General features: G+C 42.2%; 1 protein-coding gene across 1 annotated transcript in view; it reads right to left on the bottom strand.

The window, feature by feature from the left end:
* Window positions 1–17,472, bottom strand: part of LOC149239246 (NAD-dependent malic enzyme, mitochondrial-like) — a 463,766-nt gene that overhangs the window by 213,196 nt on the left and 233,098 nt on the right. The window contains exons 7-8 of the mRNA XM_089373360.1: window positions 8,494–8,597; window positions 8,313–8,396 (exon numbers count right to left, since the gene is read on the bottom strand). Coding sequence (XP_089229486.1) covers window positions 8,313–8,396; window positions 8,494–8,597 — 188 coding nt within the window. The remainder of the gene's footprint in view (window positions 1–8,312; window positions 8,397–8,493; window positions 8,598–17,472) is intronic.

Here is a 17,472-nt window from a genome sequence, read left to right on the forward strand (position 1 = left end):
ACTGAACACCGAATATCATGTTGGTGTCCGGAATATCGACCACAAAAGAGTGGTCAGTCAGTGTGTAGGTGCCCATCGTCACTGATAACTTTGGGACATAACGAGCACACACCATGGTCTGATCTCCTGGGACCAAAACTGAAAATCCATCGAAGCTCTCTGTCTGTATACCTCTCCGCTCAACCATCTGTGCATCGATGAAGTTGTGGGTTGCCCCACTGTCAACCAAAACTGATACTCGCTGGCCACGTACTGTCCCCCGTACGCGCAGCATCAAATACTTGGGAACTCCTCGCAATGCTGCAAGGGCCCCTTCGGTAGGTGCAAAAGCTGCACCACCTGCTGTTGGTGGTGGAGGTGGCAAATGATCCTGCGTGGCATGACTACCTCCTGCCTCCACATCATCCTCCTCATCCTCTTCCCTGCTGCTCTCAGAGAAGACCTCAATAAAATGTGCTTTGCCAGCAGCACATCTATGTCCCGGTGCCCACGGCTCCTGACAGGTAAAGCACAATCGCTTCTTCTTCAACTCCCTCCTGGCATCATCATCAATCTGTGCTCGTCCTGGATTCCCCTTTGGAGGCGGAATCCTCACATCCTTCCCCTTAGGTTGGAAAGCCTGTCTCTAGGGGTAAGGTGTTCGGGTCTTGGGTAAGGCATCCTGTAAGTCCCGGGTCCTGCTAATAGCATCCTGGAGTGTGGCTGGTCTAGTGGACCTAACTAGACCCCGAAGTGGCTCTGCTAACCCCTCAACATACATGTAGATCCTCCATGTCGTGGATAGATCGGGCACCATCACTGAAACCCTCAAGAAGTCTGCAATGTAGGTCTCTGGGTTTCCGGTCTGTTTGAGCCTCGTCAGCTCAACAAAATGTTGTTCCGGATCCCTCCGGTCAAACCTCTCTATCAGTCTCCTGGTGAACTCGGCATATGTCGTCACTGTGGAGTGTCCGAGTGTAACCAACCCATGGAACCACCAGTCCTGGGCCTCACCATCCAAATGTAATGTCGCCACCTTGATGGCCTCCGTCTCCGACATCTGGTTAAGCTGGAAATAGATGTCCAGCTTCTCCACCCAAGACTTTGCCGAACTATTTGATGAGCCATCAAACGTAGGCAAGTGAAATCTACTAGCTGTGCGGTGGGTGTCTCCATCATGATAATGTTGGTATCCTCTGTGATGGTCACGGGGTCTACTATCCCGCTGGAGCTCAAAAAAGTCTCTGAACGAGAGAGCATCCCTGAACTCCTGCCCATAGGCCTGGTACTCTGCAAAATAATCGCCCATATGACCGGGCTCTGCCTCCTGCTGTGCTCCGGCCCCCGTATCTGCTCCTAGGAAAGTGGGCATGGTAGAGCGTATAGGGGCATGTGAGGCCACCTGCTGAGTAGTATCACACTGAGTGGCACCCTGCTCTGGCAAATGGTGAGATGCACCCGATCCCTCTCCAACCTGGAAAACTCGTGGGCTCTCACGCTGTCTAGCCTCCACTGCCGTGAATCTCTGCCCCATCACCTCGATCTGCCTCGATAGATCCTGCAGTGATTTGAGGAGCATGTCTGCAAATTTCTTCCCATCATCATCTGCCATTGGATCCTCCTGCTCTGCGTCCACCACAAGCTCCTCCTGTTCTGCGTTCACAATTGGAACACAGTCCCCCTCTCCGTAGGTGTTCTCTAACCTACGCCCAGTGTCTCTGTATCTCCTATCTCTGTAACAGATGTAGGGCTTTTCCAACGGTGTCATAGATTGCTAGCTCCACAAGCTAAGCCAGATCTATGCTCTGATACCACTGTAATATCCCGTTTCAGGGATATCCCTCAAACCTAAGAAAACTCCAACCCAATACGTGCAAATGATACAGTAATCGGGAAAAGAAAATAATAGTGATGCAACATATAATAATATAAACATGGAATACAAGCAGATACTCAAGAAATGCAGAGAGAAATGCTAAGCCAATTTATTATACTGAGTAATGGAATGAGTACAGGAGGTGATCAAGAAGATGGCACCTAGACTTGCACAAGGCAAGTGAAGAAATACACTCAGAATAGCAAAGGAATAGCCTCTCTCTAAACTACGTCCACGCTGCTGGAGAACTACCGTGCTGCTGCTACTACTGGAAATCAAATGAGGATTTGGGGATGTTCCCCTCCTCAGAAAATGCTGAAACTCTGGAACCAGACTCTACTCAAGAAACCCAGAAAATCCCAGAAAGCTTTTTTGAAATAGACGACCCCCGAAAATCACCCCCTTGGGGATCTACACTGTCCCTCAAGACTCTGCGCTGCCACTTAATAGAATCCACCAAAACTCAGCCCGAAACTCTGCCAAAACCCTTCAATATGCAAGAGCTGATCCCTTGCTCAATCTCCCAGCTCAAATCCTCTGCAAAACCCTCAATCCGGAACTCCCACCAAAGAACTGCGTCCCTCTCTCAAGACTGCGCAGTTATCCAAAATGCTTAGTTCCTCACTCCAAACATCAATCCTCCTGCAAAGACTGCTAAAAACTACCTTGCCCAAGCAGGCACTTGAAGTCCCCCGGGGCTAAAGGTGAGATCTCCGAACAGAGACACTTGATGCACTAAACAGTGTTGCAGACAGGCTAAACAGCCAGCGTGCTCTAAGTCGAAGTGACTAGCTCAAATGCAACATAATCGAATGCCAAAATGAGGAGGCTCCTCTCTCCTTTATAGCGTTGGTCTCTCTCAATCCCAAGGCTAACCTCCTCCAACGTAATCCCTCTCTTGCCATGTCTTCCTTTCCATCTGCGCAGTCCCGCCAAGTGTCTGCGTGGGCCCCATCTCTGTGTGGTCCTTTGGCCCCCTTGGCTCCCCTTAAGTCACAACGTTGTGCTACTAGGGAGTGACTTTATTCTAAAGGTGAGTTATGTCCCCCTTTTCCTCACCTTTTTATTTATAAATAACTATAGAAGGCAAAATTGAGCAAAATCGAATATTCCATGGCTAATTAGGAATATTACATTCATCGATTTTTGCGCTAAGGAAGGCATCAAAAGAGAGTGGATAGCTCCCTACAATCCAAAGCAGAATGGAGTAGCAGAAAGGAAAAACAGGACTATTGTGGAAGCAACTAGGGCAATGTTGCATGATTAGGATATGCCTAAATTCCTATGGGCAGAAGCATGCAACATGGCAGTTTATGTCCAGAACAGGACTCCACACAGGGCATTGGGCAAAATCACTCCAGAAAAAGTCTTCAATGGGAAGACCCCTGAATTCAGTCATTTCAGGATATTTGGGAGTTTAGCATATTGTCGTATACCCAAACAAAAGAGAAAGAAAGTAGATCAAACTGTTGAGAAAGGATATCTTGTGGGATATAGCAAGAATGCTAAGGCATATAGAGTCTATCTTCCAGGGAGTAGGAAGGTAGTAGTTCGACAGGATGTAAAGTTCATGGAGGACAGAGCTTTCAGGAAATCCCGAGAAATGCCTTCCGAGGAGCAGTCGAAAGACGAGCCGTTGGTCCAACCACTTCGACCAGCAAAAACTAGTACCAAAAATTCTCCTGAAGACAAAGCTTCAGAACAGGAGGAATCTCAAGAAGAGGAAGAGATGGTAGATGTACCTACTACCAATGGAAGAACAAGCCGGGAACTCTGACAGATTCTACGGGATGCAGAGGACTTCATTGGTGCACCCAGGAATAATAAAAGGGAGCGAAGACAGCCAGACAGATACTAGGCCTTAGTAGCTCAGGTTGGGGAACCTTCTAGTTTTCAGGAGGTCGTTCAGCATCAAGTATGGGTAGATGCTATGGTGGAGGAATACAACTCTATAATGGTCAATGATGTCTGGGAAGTGGTACCTAGGCCTCAGGACAGGTCAGTGGTAGGTTCGAGATGGATCTACAAGGTCAAATATGCTGCAAACGGGAGTGTGGAGAAATACAAAGTCAGGTTTGTGGCTAAGGGGTATGTTGAGAAGGAAGGGATAGACTACGGAGAAACCTTCTCCCCAGTAACCAGGTATACTTATATTAGAACCGTGATATCTCTTGCAGCTCAGATGGGGTGGGAGATTCATCAGATGGATGTCAAGATGACATTCTTGAACGGGATAATAGAAGACAGAATACATTGAACAGCCAGAGGGTTTTGAGACACATGAGAAGAAATCTCATGTATGTAGATTAAAGAGAGCCTTGTATGGGCTTAAACAGGCACCTAGAGCATGGTACGGTTAAATTGATGGCTACTTGCAAAAGATGGGGTTCGTCAACAGTGACGCAAACCCTAATCTCTACTACCTTGTCATAGAGAATGAGCCTCTAATCCTAGTGTTATATGTGGATGATCTTTTCCTCACAGGATCACCTAGGCTCATCAAAGACTGCAAGAAGAACCTAGCCACACAATTCAACATGAAGGATTTGGGATAGATCCATTATTTCCTAGGGTTGGATGTTTGGCAGCAGAAGGGTGAGATCTTCCTTGGACAAGGGAGATATGCTACAGAGACCTTGAAGAGATTCAGAATGCAGGACTGTAGACCTATGGCTACTCCAATGATCACCAACTAGAAGAAGATTGATGCATAAGAAGATAAAGACGTTGATCCCACCTTGTACAGACAGCTTATAGGGTCCCGATGTATCTGGTCAATACCAGGCCAGACATTTGTTACGCTGTCAACACCCTTAGTCAGTTCATGGTGGAACTCAAGAGGGCGCACTGGGCAGCAACCAAACATGTTCTCAGATACATACAAGGAACAGTGGAGCATGGACTATTGTACACCCGAGGCAATGGCATCAAGTTGAGTGGGTTCATTGACGCAAATTGGGCTAGAAGTTCAGTAGATTGGAAAAGTACAATTGGGTACTGTTTCAACATTGGATCAGGAATGACCTCCTGGTGTAGTAGGAAACAAAAATCCGTGGCTTTGAGCTCAGCTGCAGCAGAATATATGGCAGCTAGCACAGCTTCGTGCGAAGCCATATGGCTTAGGAAATTGCTTGTGAATATATTCAGGAGACGGATGGAAGCGACCAGGATCTTGTGTGATAATCGGAGTTGCATCAAGCTCTCTGAAAATCCAGTATTTCATGATCAGTCGAAGCACATTGTTATCAGGTGTCCCTTTGTCAGAGACTTTGTCCAACGAGGAGCAGTACAGTTGAGGACACTCCCACAGGAGAACAGGTGGCAGATATCCTCACCAAGGCTCTAGGAAGAACAAAGTTCGTTTATTTTAGAGAGAAAATGGAGATGGTGAAGAATCCATTTCAGTAGCAGAAATGGATAAGTGTTGGGAGTTGCAGTGCAGCAATTAGCAGTGGCAGTGCTATAGGCAGCATGATTGAGAGGGAACTGCAGTACAGAGGTAGTAGTGGCAGTGGCAGTGTCATGGGCAGCAGTATAGGAAGCAACAGTGTAGTGGATGTGGGGCAGCAGGCTAAGCATTAGCACAGGTACCGATGTTGAAGATCAGTGTGATACTTCTATGGTGAAAGCATTGCTAGAGCACATTCCTCGCTAAGAGGGAGTGTTGATTTTTGGTAGCATCGGATGTGCGCTAGCCTTGAAATTTGGAGGAGAGGCTAAGGCACATGAGATCTCCAAGACCCAGCGATCATTTTGAGAAATTCCACCCGAATGAGGAGTTATTAAAATAATTAATATTTTTAATGGGTTCCAAAGTTTAAACATAGGAAAATAAAAATATTAATGGGTATTAATAAAGATAAGGGTGAGAAGCTTCTAGGAGACAAGGATCAAGTCTATTTTAATCTTAGCCGTTGATTAGAGACTTAATCTCGGTCGTTGGTATATCAATAGGAAAAGTATAAGAGAATACTTGAGGATCATTTGGAGACACACCGACAGATACTCAATATCTCAAGGAAAATCGATTCTCAAGAAGGAGATTGATTTCATAGGGAGAGTTGCAGGGTGGAGGAAGAGGAGGGCATCAGCAGCAGTCAGTGACTGAGGAGGAGGTGACGCAAGGACAATGGGAGACAGCTCAGATAGAGACGCAGTCCAAAGGAGAGAGTAGCCCTCACGCAGGCTGACGCACAGGGATGCAAAGCCACTCAGAGCCACGCTGAGCCACGTAGAGTGACGCAGAGGTGACGTAGGAGTGGGAGCAGGGTCTCCAAAGTGTCAGAAAGTCTCAAAGGGAAAGTCTCAGGTGTTTTCTTTCAGTTTCTCTGTAAAATCATTCCTTGTAAAAGCAATTGCTATTGAAGATTAATAAAGCCCTCATCTGCTGCACCGGTTTTCCCGCATTGGGTTTTTCCAAGAACAATTGTTCGAAAACAACTATGTTAATGTGATTGGTTCTTGTGCATGTATTTTTCTTTAGGTAATCGTGTGATAACTGCAGTAGAATTTATTTTAGTATTTGCTGAAGGGATTTTGTAAATAACTTATTGTGAATAATAAGTAGGTGAAATAAATCAATTGCTGCAGTAGAATTTCAGTTTAGAAATTCTCACACGCAGTCTTTACTCAGAAGGGCGTAATACCAATTTTGGGTAATTCCGGGAGGTTGGAATTAGCTCAAAACATTTTTGGGTTTTGTTGGTCAGGGGTCAAGGAGTTGGCTCCTAATTTTGCATAATTTTTGGGGAAGTTTTGGTGCTCCCAACAACATAATTATTTGGCAGTCTATGGGGTGGAGACTCAGAGAGAGCTCAAATTTTGGGTCCCAGATGGTCGGTAGAATTTTCCAAAACCCTTTCTGGGTTTTTCTTGGTTTTTGACAAGGATCTCAGAAATAATTTGGCAGCATTTTATGGGCAGATTTGGGGTGTCAAACAGGGGTCCCAACTCAGCCAGCAGTGTACTTCTTCAAGGGCCAGTGCAGTCATTTGTTGGGGAGCTTCCTGCATCGTTTGGGCAGCTGATATTCATCCAGCTGGGGCTTGTAGCTTGATCTAAGCAAGCCCATGTGCACTCACTCCAATCTATTTTGTACTCCTTTAACTATATAATAAAATTGGCCCATTTTGGTGTTTCTGGCTCATTTCTGGTTCTCTGATCTATGTACATTTTCATTGTGTTGAATTTGTTGCATTCGCTTGATTATCACTGTTAATTTTCCATTTGGAACATTACATAGGTGCACACTTTCCATCCCATTTGTACTCAGATTTCCATGATTATCAATAAAATGGCTTAGATTCATTATTTCTGCATTATGGAGTTCTAATTGGTACTGCATGTAATGTGTTCAGATTTTACATGTTATAGTTGTGCTGTAGCCAATTCATGTTTTGGTATTTCACTGTAAATTTCTAGTTAGAATATTATAGAATCTAACCCTAATGTTTTATGGAAAATTTAAAATTGTTAAAGACTCGTTATCTATATTGTTTTCCTAAATTTATGCTGGGAAAACGCGTGGTGAAAAGCTATTCTTGCATTAATTTGAGGTCATTTCACATAAAATTGTGTTAGAATTGAGGTGTTTCTATAGTATATAAACATAAAGAAGACAAATTATTGATGAGATAAAAGAAGCGACTTGCTTCATTGCACCTAAATCTCTTTTTTAAATCTGGATATCCAAGGTTGTATGGTCATTGTTTTAGATATTGATGTATCTATGGTGATATGAAGTGTTATATAGCATAAATACTTTCTCATCTCTCACCTAGACAAGTTTAACACATTATGATTGTTCTTATGTTCTTTCCTTTGGATACATTTTCATTGATATACATGCCTCAAGTTTCCTGGTGCAATTTGGATACGTGTTATTTACTTTATGCATGATAAATATTCATTTTATTTCCAAGCATCACTTTCAGCACGTATAGTTTGTCTAAAGATTAATACATTAAAGCTTGTCCATAATTGGCAATTTGAGATGCTCTTGCTCACATCTAGAGTTCTGAGTTTTTCCTCTTGAGAGTAGGTAGACTTATTCTTACCAAAGCCTTAGTCAAACCAAGTCTTAGGGCACTCAATGATTTTGACTTGGCTTGACCTTTAGGGACTCCCCACTCGACTAGGACCCTTTCCATAGTTTAAAGAGTAAGGCAAGGTCACTAAGGTGACAATGGGTGGCTTTCCTAAGAGTTGCCTCTTGCCTCTCTCGCTGGGTTAGGAGTCAGGACTTTTCCTCCTAGGTGAGATTTTGAGCTACAAGAAGTCTAACTAAATTATTCTACCATGTATCAGATCACTTCTTGTTTCAAAGTCTTTTCCCTATTGGTATGCAATCTTAGATAATTAACATTCATCAAATTCACCTCACATGTACATTTATTTTCATGTCAAAAGAAATAAAATATCTAATATTAGACACACTTGAGATGAACAAATATCGTACCTGAACATCATCATTAAACATTCTGTATTGATTTCGATACCGTTGTAGCAATTTGAAAGCCCACTTGCTTTGGAAGTCCTCAAACTACATCAAAATGAAAATCTTTTCAACAATTTTGCTATTTCATATTACTTTAAAGAAGCTTCCTTACAAAGACTTAAATTTCACATTGATAAGTTACCTGCACTATGACTTTTGGCCACCGTGCAAAAACTGCTTCCATGAATTCATCAATAACTGATACATATTCTTCTCCATCAAGTCTACGGATTGGCAATCCTAGATCTTCATTTCAATGAAACATGCCAATCGTGGGAATAGTTAGTTTCATTTTTAAAATAAAAATATATGTATACTATAAAATGGCAATTCCAGCATGGATCCATTATGTAAACTTGACAAAATATACGAAAAAGAACCAAAAAGAATTACAAATTACTTCATTTGTAGCTGAAACACCTCAAAATCGTTTCTCAGCAACCATGTTTGTATTAATTTTCTTTTCATAACATGTTCTGCCCACTCCAGACCTAGACTATAATTTTCTTTTAGATAGAGCATGTATCACACAAAATAGTACTCTGTTCAATATCTGTCTTCAGCCAACCATGTTGTTTCAATGTTTAGAGTGCCAATGTTGTATTATTGCCTTACGTGTCATATGTTTTCAATATCTGTCTTGAAGAGAAACTTACTCTCAAACAAAATATTCTATATGGACATTTGAAACAATACAATCTACACAAACAACAGAATAATCATGAAAAAGTTCATTTTTGCCAAGTTGTTTAGAGCAAAAGCCAAGAGATCTACATGAGTTAGAAGCAAAAGGGCATGTGGCTGAGAAAGCTCCATTCCAAGCTCTATAAAGTAGATCATTGCCAATTGTCCAGCTTACTTTCACCTCAATATAACTTCTTCCTTCACTTTTGGTGGGCTCTCTACTGGCCAAGTGAGGTATCCCTCAATTACACAATGATTATATGGGCCTTAAGAAATTAAATCTTAATATGATTTAACCACAATATGCAAAGGCTTACTTTGTTGAAAAAATCAAATCAAGATGAAAAAATATATGTAGATATAGAAGATTAATGCTTTAGTAATGTAATGTCTTATACAAGTAGATTTAGCCTTAATGTAAACATAAATCACATAAATCCACTTAGATGCAAAGTGATTAAGGGTTGAGTGGATCAAACCCAAACCTGGTTTATGTTATTTAGTGAAGGCAAATTTCCAGATTTGAGCATTAGTGGTGAAAACTGCTTGCTCAAACTCTTTCAATGACGTGGGATAATGCTCAAAAAGTTGATTTACAAATCTAATTTATGAAATTCAAGATGAAATTACAGTTTTGTAAATGTAAAGAACAACCCAAGTGAAATATAAATCCTTGAAGAACAAACTTAAGTTAAATCACCATTTGGTTCTAGATATGAGAACTTTGAAACAATCCCTCATTTTTAGAGATAGGTCTAGAATATGATTAAGATAATGCTAAAGCACTCGACTTTGTAAAATCGACAAATCTGATTTATGTTATGCAATAATATATTTCAGATTTGCTTTAATGACCAAGTAACCTCAAGTGAAAGATAAAATTTGGAAATTCAAACTCAAGGTATATCAAAATTTGATTTTTAATGTATTAAACTATGTTGCCGGGAAACATGGGTTCGGGGACGAGTATGAGTATGGGGACGGGGACAGGTATGTCATCTTTTTGAAATAGGGTGCGTGGGTTTGTCGGGGGTATATTATAATTTTTATATATAATATATAAATATTATATTTTATAAATTATAATATATGTGAATTTGTATATTTTTCAACTTTAAACAAGAAAACTAAAATATTTATGATTTAAACTTTAAATATTTAAACATGCACATCATTGAGCATTCAACATTCACAATGAAATTTCAAAATTTCTAGTTTGATATCAAGTGCAAATTGGAGTTTACATATTAATAAGAATCATGATATATGTCCATTGTCATACTACATTGAAAATTTGCCTTAAGGCATCTCCAAACAAGAACTAGGAAATTTTAAAATACTAAAATAAAAATAGCTAATAGTGAAAAATGGCTTCCTCAAGCCATGTCATCAACATCCATGTCATCGGCATCACTCAGATCTTCAGTTAGCATGCTCTCCAGGTAGGAATCACTCTCATCTTGAGGCTCCTGCTCATTGATAGCAACTGGAGGTAGCTCAATAAGGCCATCTGGTTGTATCTCCTTGTCCACACACATAGCATCATCTGCGTATTGGTCCCATCTCTTGAAAGGACCCTCCTTGTACCCAGGGTCTTTTCGAGATATGAGACAAAGTGTGCTATGAATAAACACTAAGTTCTCTGTGTTTTTTAAGCCCAATCTATTTCTCTTTATTGAATGGATTAAGGCATAAGTACTCCAATTCCTCTCGCAAGATGAAGAACTAGCTACCTGGAATATTAGGGGAATCCCATTAAATTAATTAAAAATTTCAAAATAAAAACTAAAATGAACCCCAAAGAACCCAATTTTGGGGTTCCAAGTACCCATCATCAGGGTTTTTCGTACCCGTCAAGAGAAAATAACCCAATTTTTTTAATGGAGAACCCAGTTCTTATGGGTTCTTCTCAAAGAACCATTACCCGAATCCGGTACTTGGGGATGAGAAGCCGAGACTGGTTCGAGAACCCCACCCCCGGGTTCGCGAACCCGTGCAACATAGGTATTAAAATTAAAGGTGAGTTCAAATTATGATTTTGAAAATACAAGTATGACTAGACTTGTTTAAATTGCAAATTTTGATTTATAAACATGGCCGCATAGCTAGCATTCCCTGTCGCTTAGTTTACCTACTAATTTGTTTTGTATTATTATGATGTAATTAGTCCCAGTTAAATGTAATAATTATTCAAAAAATTTGCCGAACATAGTGTTGTTGTCATATTGTTTCTTTTCCAAGATGTTATATAACAATTTCACTTTTTATTTTAATATGACATTTATTGAGCCAAGTGGTTCAAGAATTTTCTATGTGAGCCTTTTCTCTTTTTATAACTTTTGTATGGTGGTGTTCATGTATTTTTGCCCTACAACTTTGTTTATATAATGTTTTATTTAAAAATATATATATTTTAATTGTGGATAAAGCGTCCATTTAATAATAATCATGACTTTGGAGGAGTTTCATTAGATTTTTTTCATGTACAACTCGTCATGAACATGTCATCAAAGTCATCATGGTACTATATAGATTTTGTAAATAATAATTGCATTAACTACTAATATATTATTTTTATTTTTTTTTCTATTATAATACTGTAATCTTTACAATGTACATAATTGGCGAAGATAGAAATATCTATACTTTTTAAATACTTAGATATATATTATTAAAAGACAATAAAAAAACAAAAATGTATTTAACTTATTCATTTATTTTGAATTTCACATTAAAATATGATATCTAGTTCACTAGTACTAATTACACTAAATAATGGTTTAGTGTAATCTATCTTTTTGCTTGTGGTCAATCGAGTTCTGAGCCAATAGTTTAAATAAACAATGTTTTAGTGAATTTTACGTAAATTTAAAAATTTGTAAATATCTTTATAATATATCCCAGCTATTCATTTCTTTAGCAGAGGTGGAAGGTAAATAGTAATCCATTTGTTTTCAGTTTGTCTTTTGTTTTTTTTTCTCTTAATTATTTATTGGAATCAGAAATTATATATATCTTTATAATATATTTCAAAAACTTATTGAAGTTATCCATTTCTTTATTTAATAATGAGGTAAAAAATAATCATATTGTTTTTTTTTAATTAGATCATATTTTAAAATCAAAATGTTGAAATCCATATATCTAATCAAAAACATTAACCATTTTTATTTTTATTTTTCCGAAAATTTAAAGTGAAAAACTCCAAAACCTACAATGAAAACAATTAAATTTTATTAACTTGATCCAAAATCCGGTCAAACCCTTCATCATGATTAAACGAGGATAATAACAAACTTTCAAATTTACTGAAATTGATAATATCGTCACGCTACTATTGCTAAAATTGTCTAATTTAAGAAATTATAGAGGGATAATAACAAATGTCCAACAATCGATTTGTTCAGTCTAAAGAAATTAGAATCTCAGTGTTGTTTGGGTGTGTGATCCTCTTACATGTTATTCTTGTCCTTGAAATGCATTTAATCTGTAACAGTACTCCAGAATTTTCCATATGTGAGTTTTTTAAACCGACCATACTCATAAATGTAGCAGCTGGAAAAGGCCAATCACATACGGTACTGGCTAGATGGTCCTTATAAGCTTCTATGTCATGTCCCTTCTTAAATGTATTAGTCACGGGGTGCAGCGACACAATTTTGGCATCATTTTTGGCTTAAGAGGAAGACCCCACACGCAGAACTTAGGAACTATTGGCAATTCGACTTTATTTCTAGCAGCTAGTGGAATGTGGGGGCCACCCACATGAACAATTCGAATTGGCCAAGAGATACGTTGGAGGGAATTCAAACTAGTGGAAGGAGGGGCCCACAAGAGGCTAAGGGATCCCAAAGTGATAAAAGGGGAAGGAGCTCTCATTTTGCAGCATTCTGATCATTTGACAAACAAACTTACCTTTGTACGCTCTGCTGCTTAGCGAGTCTACCGATTGTTTAGCCATGACTCTTCCGCAGGGAAGATTCAACCTCTACTTCGGGGGACTATCCATGTCGGCCCTAGGGAGGTTGTTCCACAGAGATTGCAGGAGTTCCAACATCGATTTACAGTTCACCCAGCCACGCAGAGGAGGAGACTGCGTACTTTCTGGGCAGCCAGAAATACGCAGAAGAGGATTGAGACAGCCAGGAGGTCCCTAGCTTGCTGGGGGTTCCGGGAGCAGGAAAGGTAGACGGCTAAGGACATTTTCTCAGAGTTTTGCAGCCATCCAGTCAGTAATTACAGCAATACGCTTTTTTGGGTAGAGGGACTGCGCAGTGGCCTTTGGCAGCAATTTCATGGGACTTAGGAGAGCAGCCATCCGGGCGAAGGATCATTCGGGGAGCAAGGAATCAACTATCACAAGTGAAAGCAGCCTTTAAGGGGTGTTTCTAGGTGGATTTGCAGGTTGTTTCCTACAAATCGAATTTGGCAACAGTAGCCGAAGAGGGGCTCCAAGGAGGTCGAAAATCCAAAATCAAAATTAAAGAAATTCCCTTCTGGGTTTTTCTGGGTTTTGTCCAAGGAGTCTAAGGTTGAAGGACAAAATTTTCTGGGCAGTTTTTGGGCACATTCCAGCAGGTCGAAGTCAGCAGATCAACAGTTTTACTAGGACAGCGCAGTGCAACAACTGAACAACCATCATCTCAGTTATTCCATCACTTGGGTTTGGTCCAGCTTGTCCTTGAGACAAGCCCAGGTGCATCACTTCATTTATATATTGTACTTATGCTCGCGTATTTCATAATATATGGCTCAACAGTTCCATATTTACAGTGTTTCATGGTTGTTTAATGTTTGTTTTCAATTTTATGCTGCTGCATTGTTTATTTATTTGGAATATCACTTAAGTCCCCACTTGGGAACATTACAGTGGATCATAGCCTAATTCTTGGCTCAGCTATGGGGTTGGTTTCCTATGAGAGGAGAAGACTAGGAGAACATCACTTACCGGAGGTAGAGGTACAGGAGCAGAGAAAGGGAGCTAGAAATTACACCTGACACGGAGGAAAAAGGGAAAACAGTGGTCGGAGAGGAGGAAATGACGGAGCCCAAGAGCAGGGAGGAGATGGATTTCGATAGCCTCTTGAGGGCTTTGAGTGACTTGGCCAAGGGGCAAAAAGACATGCTGGAGGAGATCAAATCACAGAGTCGAGACAAAGCCACACCTTGAGGGTTTTTGTTTGGAGAAACTTTCGGGGCTTCTCATCTTTTCGATCATCCCTCACCAGCAGTGCAACGCCCTTCAATGAGTGTGCCCACTAGGGCTACACTACCCTCCTTCGTGCCAATAGCACAAATCGAACCAGCAAGGGAGGAAGACACTCCCCAAATGGGGGATTACTTCAGAGAGTGGCAGGCGATGGACGAAGATTTCAAAGAAGCCCTCTCCTTCAGAGATTACTGCAAGCTCAAGCAGAGTGAGAGGAACAAGGGGTACGAAGGACAAGGGACCCAAAACTATGAGCTGCAGAGAACTATAGGGAGGATGTACTTCCCTACATTTGATGGCACTGCCAAGTGCACAACCAGGGCTTGGGTTGAAAAGATGGACACATACTTTCAACTCAACCGGATGACGGAGCAGGAGGCCATTAAGATGGCAGCGCTGCACTTGGAGGGGAAAGCCCATGACCGGTGGTTTCATGACCTAACCACTTTGGGGCATGCCGAGATAGTTTCTTATGAGGACTTCACCAAGAAGGTGGTGGAGCGATTTGATCAAAGGGATCTGGAGGCATCTTTCAGGGAGCTGACACAGTTGCGCTAGATAGGCAACCCAGAGCAGTACTTTTCCGATTTTCTACGTGTGTCAGTTATGGTCCCGGATATGTCCAAGGCCAGGAGGGTATACACCTTCATTGAGGGCTTGCTTGAGCCTCTGCGTGGACTGGTAAAGTCATGTAGACCCTCTACGCTGTAGGAAGCGATGGTGTGCGCCAGAGACTTGCAGGGCACCATCCCCAAGACCAAAGCGCCATTTCCTGCACGAACCCCTTTCCCATAAAAGGGACATGAGACTAGACCCCCACCACCGAGTACCACACAGGGGAGGGATCAGCGAGATGAGGAGACACAGAAGGATCTCCAGAGGAGGAAGCTGTGCTTCACATGCAGACAGCCCTGGGCACCAGACCATAGGTGCACATCAGGTAGAGCACATTACATCGAGGTCTTTTCTAACAGTGACCAGGAGAACGAGGTAGAGTAGGATTATGGTGGGACAGATGGAGAGAGTTCGGGGCACAAAGGGCCACCACAACCACCACCTCCACAGGGAGGGGCATCTCTTGCCTCATCAGGGGGAGTCCTTGCTTCTCTATACGGGATTCCTAAGGTTTTGACACTGAGGATTAGAGGTACAATACAAGGACAGAGGGTGTCAGTACTAGTGGACAGTGGGGCTGCCCACAACTTCATAGATGCACAACTAGTCCAGAGGAGGGGCCTCACCACAGTAGAGTTTGAGGGGTTCTTCGTCCTAGTGCCAGGCGACCATACCATCCAGTGTTCCAGATACGTGCCCTCCTTGACAGTAGTTATGGGAAACTACCCGATGACGGACCACTTCTTTGTGGTCCATGTGCCAGGTACCAAGGTGGTGATGGGTGTCCAGTGGTTGTATTCCCTTGGGTGAGTCATGACAGATTGGAGGAAACCTGAGATGGAGTTCATGAGGCCAGATGGCAAACTGGTGGTCTTTAGAGGCATGTATTCTTATCCGCCTTAGACAGTTTCGGCCCACAGGATGGAGGCAAATCTTTGACATGGGGGCATTGCGTGGGCAGTCAAGTTGAGGATCTCAGAGGTTGGGGGACAGGCACAGTCACCACCAGCCAACATACAGGCTCTACTAGACAGGTACACAATAGTGTTCAGGGACATTCCACCAGGGCAGCCACCAGATAGAGGGTTTGAGCACACCATTGACCTGGAGCTGGGTATACAGGCAGTCATCACTACTCCTTCTAGGCACCCCAAAGCCTATAAGGACGAGATAGAGAAGGCTATTCAGGAGCTTCTTTCTTTGGGTCACATCAGGCCTAGTTCCAGTCCTTTCGCTTCTTCCGTAGTACTGGTGAAGAAGAAGGATGGGACCCTCAGGATGTGTATCGACTATAGAGCCCTTAATAGGAAGACCCTTAAGAACTGGTACCCCATTCCCCGCATTGATGAGCTGATGGATGAGCTTAGAGTAGCCAAGTACTTCTCTAAGATCGATCTACATTCGGGGTACCACCAGATCAGGGTTCGGGATCAGGACATCCCAAAGACAACATTCCGGTGCCACTATGGGCACTTTGAGTTTCTAGTCATGCCATTTGGGCTGACCAATGCCCCCGCCACATTTCAATCTTGCATGAACCATATCTTCCGGGGGCAGCTAAGGAGGTTCATACTAGTATTTTTTGATGACATCCTGATCTATAGTCGGACATGGAAGGAGCACCTCCAACACTTGGAGGAGGTACTGTGCATTCTAGAGGAGCATCAGTTTTTTGCCAAGCTCTCCAAATGCGAATTTGGATTGACAGAGATGCTTTATCTCAAGCACATCATTGGAGCAGACGAGGTGAAGGTTCATGAGGAGAAGCTCTGGGCCATCCGGGATTGGCCAGTACCCCGAGACGTGACTACGCTGAGCGGCTTCTTGGGCATTTTCACTTACTACAGGAAGTTTGTCAAAGGGTTTTCATAGCTGGCAACACCCTTGACCGACTTGACCAAGAAAGGGGCCTTCACATGGACTGAGGGAGCACAGGCCGCCTTCGATCGCCTCAAGGAGGTGATGAGCAGTTGCCCTGTTTTGGCACTCTCATATTTTTCCCAGCCATTCATGGTGGAGTGTGATGCATCAGGGGTAGGAGTTGGAGTCGTATTGTCACATGAGGGGCACCCCATAGCTTTCGAGAGTCGGAAGCTCCTACCACATGAGCTGTCATATTCCATATATGACAAGGAGATGCTGGCCATTATGCATGCATTTGCCAAGTTCCGCCAGTACTTGGTGGGCAACCGATTCCGAGTGAAGACTAATCACAACAGTCTTCGACATTTCATGGGGCAGCAGAGTTGGGTCGGTAAAGTGCAGGCCTACGACTTTGATACTGAGTATGTGCGAGGCAAGAACAATGTGGTGGTCGATGCTCTATCCAGGAGATCGGTTGGGTTATCTCTTATGAGCATCTGCCAGGATTGGAAGGTTCAGTTGTTGGTAGAGTACTCCAAGGACAGGAAGCCCTGCGAGGTGTTGGAGGGGACACATGTTGATGAGCGTTACCATGTGATGGATAAGGTAATCTATTACAAGGGGTGCATTTACTTGGTGCCTAACTTGCAATTGAGGGAGAGGGTACTCCAGGGAGCTCATGATTCACCACTGTCCGGACACAAAGGGTTCCGGAAGACTTACATGGCTGTTCGGGAGAGGTTCGCATGG

The sequence above is a fragment of the Pinus tabuliformis genome, chromosome 8 (genome assembly GCF_031772625.1).
Source record: "Pinus tabuliformis cultivar Carrire ecotype Pingquan chromosome 8, CPIR1, whole genome shotgun sequence".
NCBI classification, from domain to species: Eukaryota; Viridiplantae; Streptophyta; class Pinopsida; order Pinales; family Pinaceae; genus Pinus; species Pinus tabuliformis.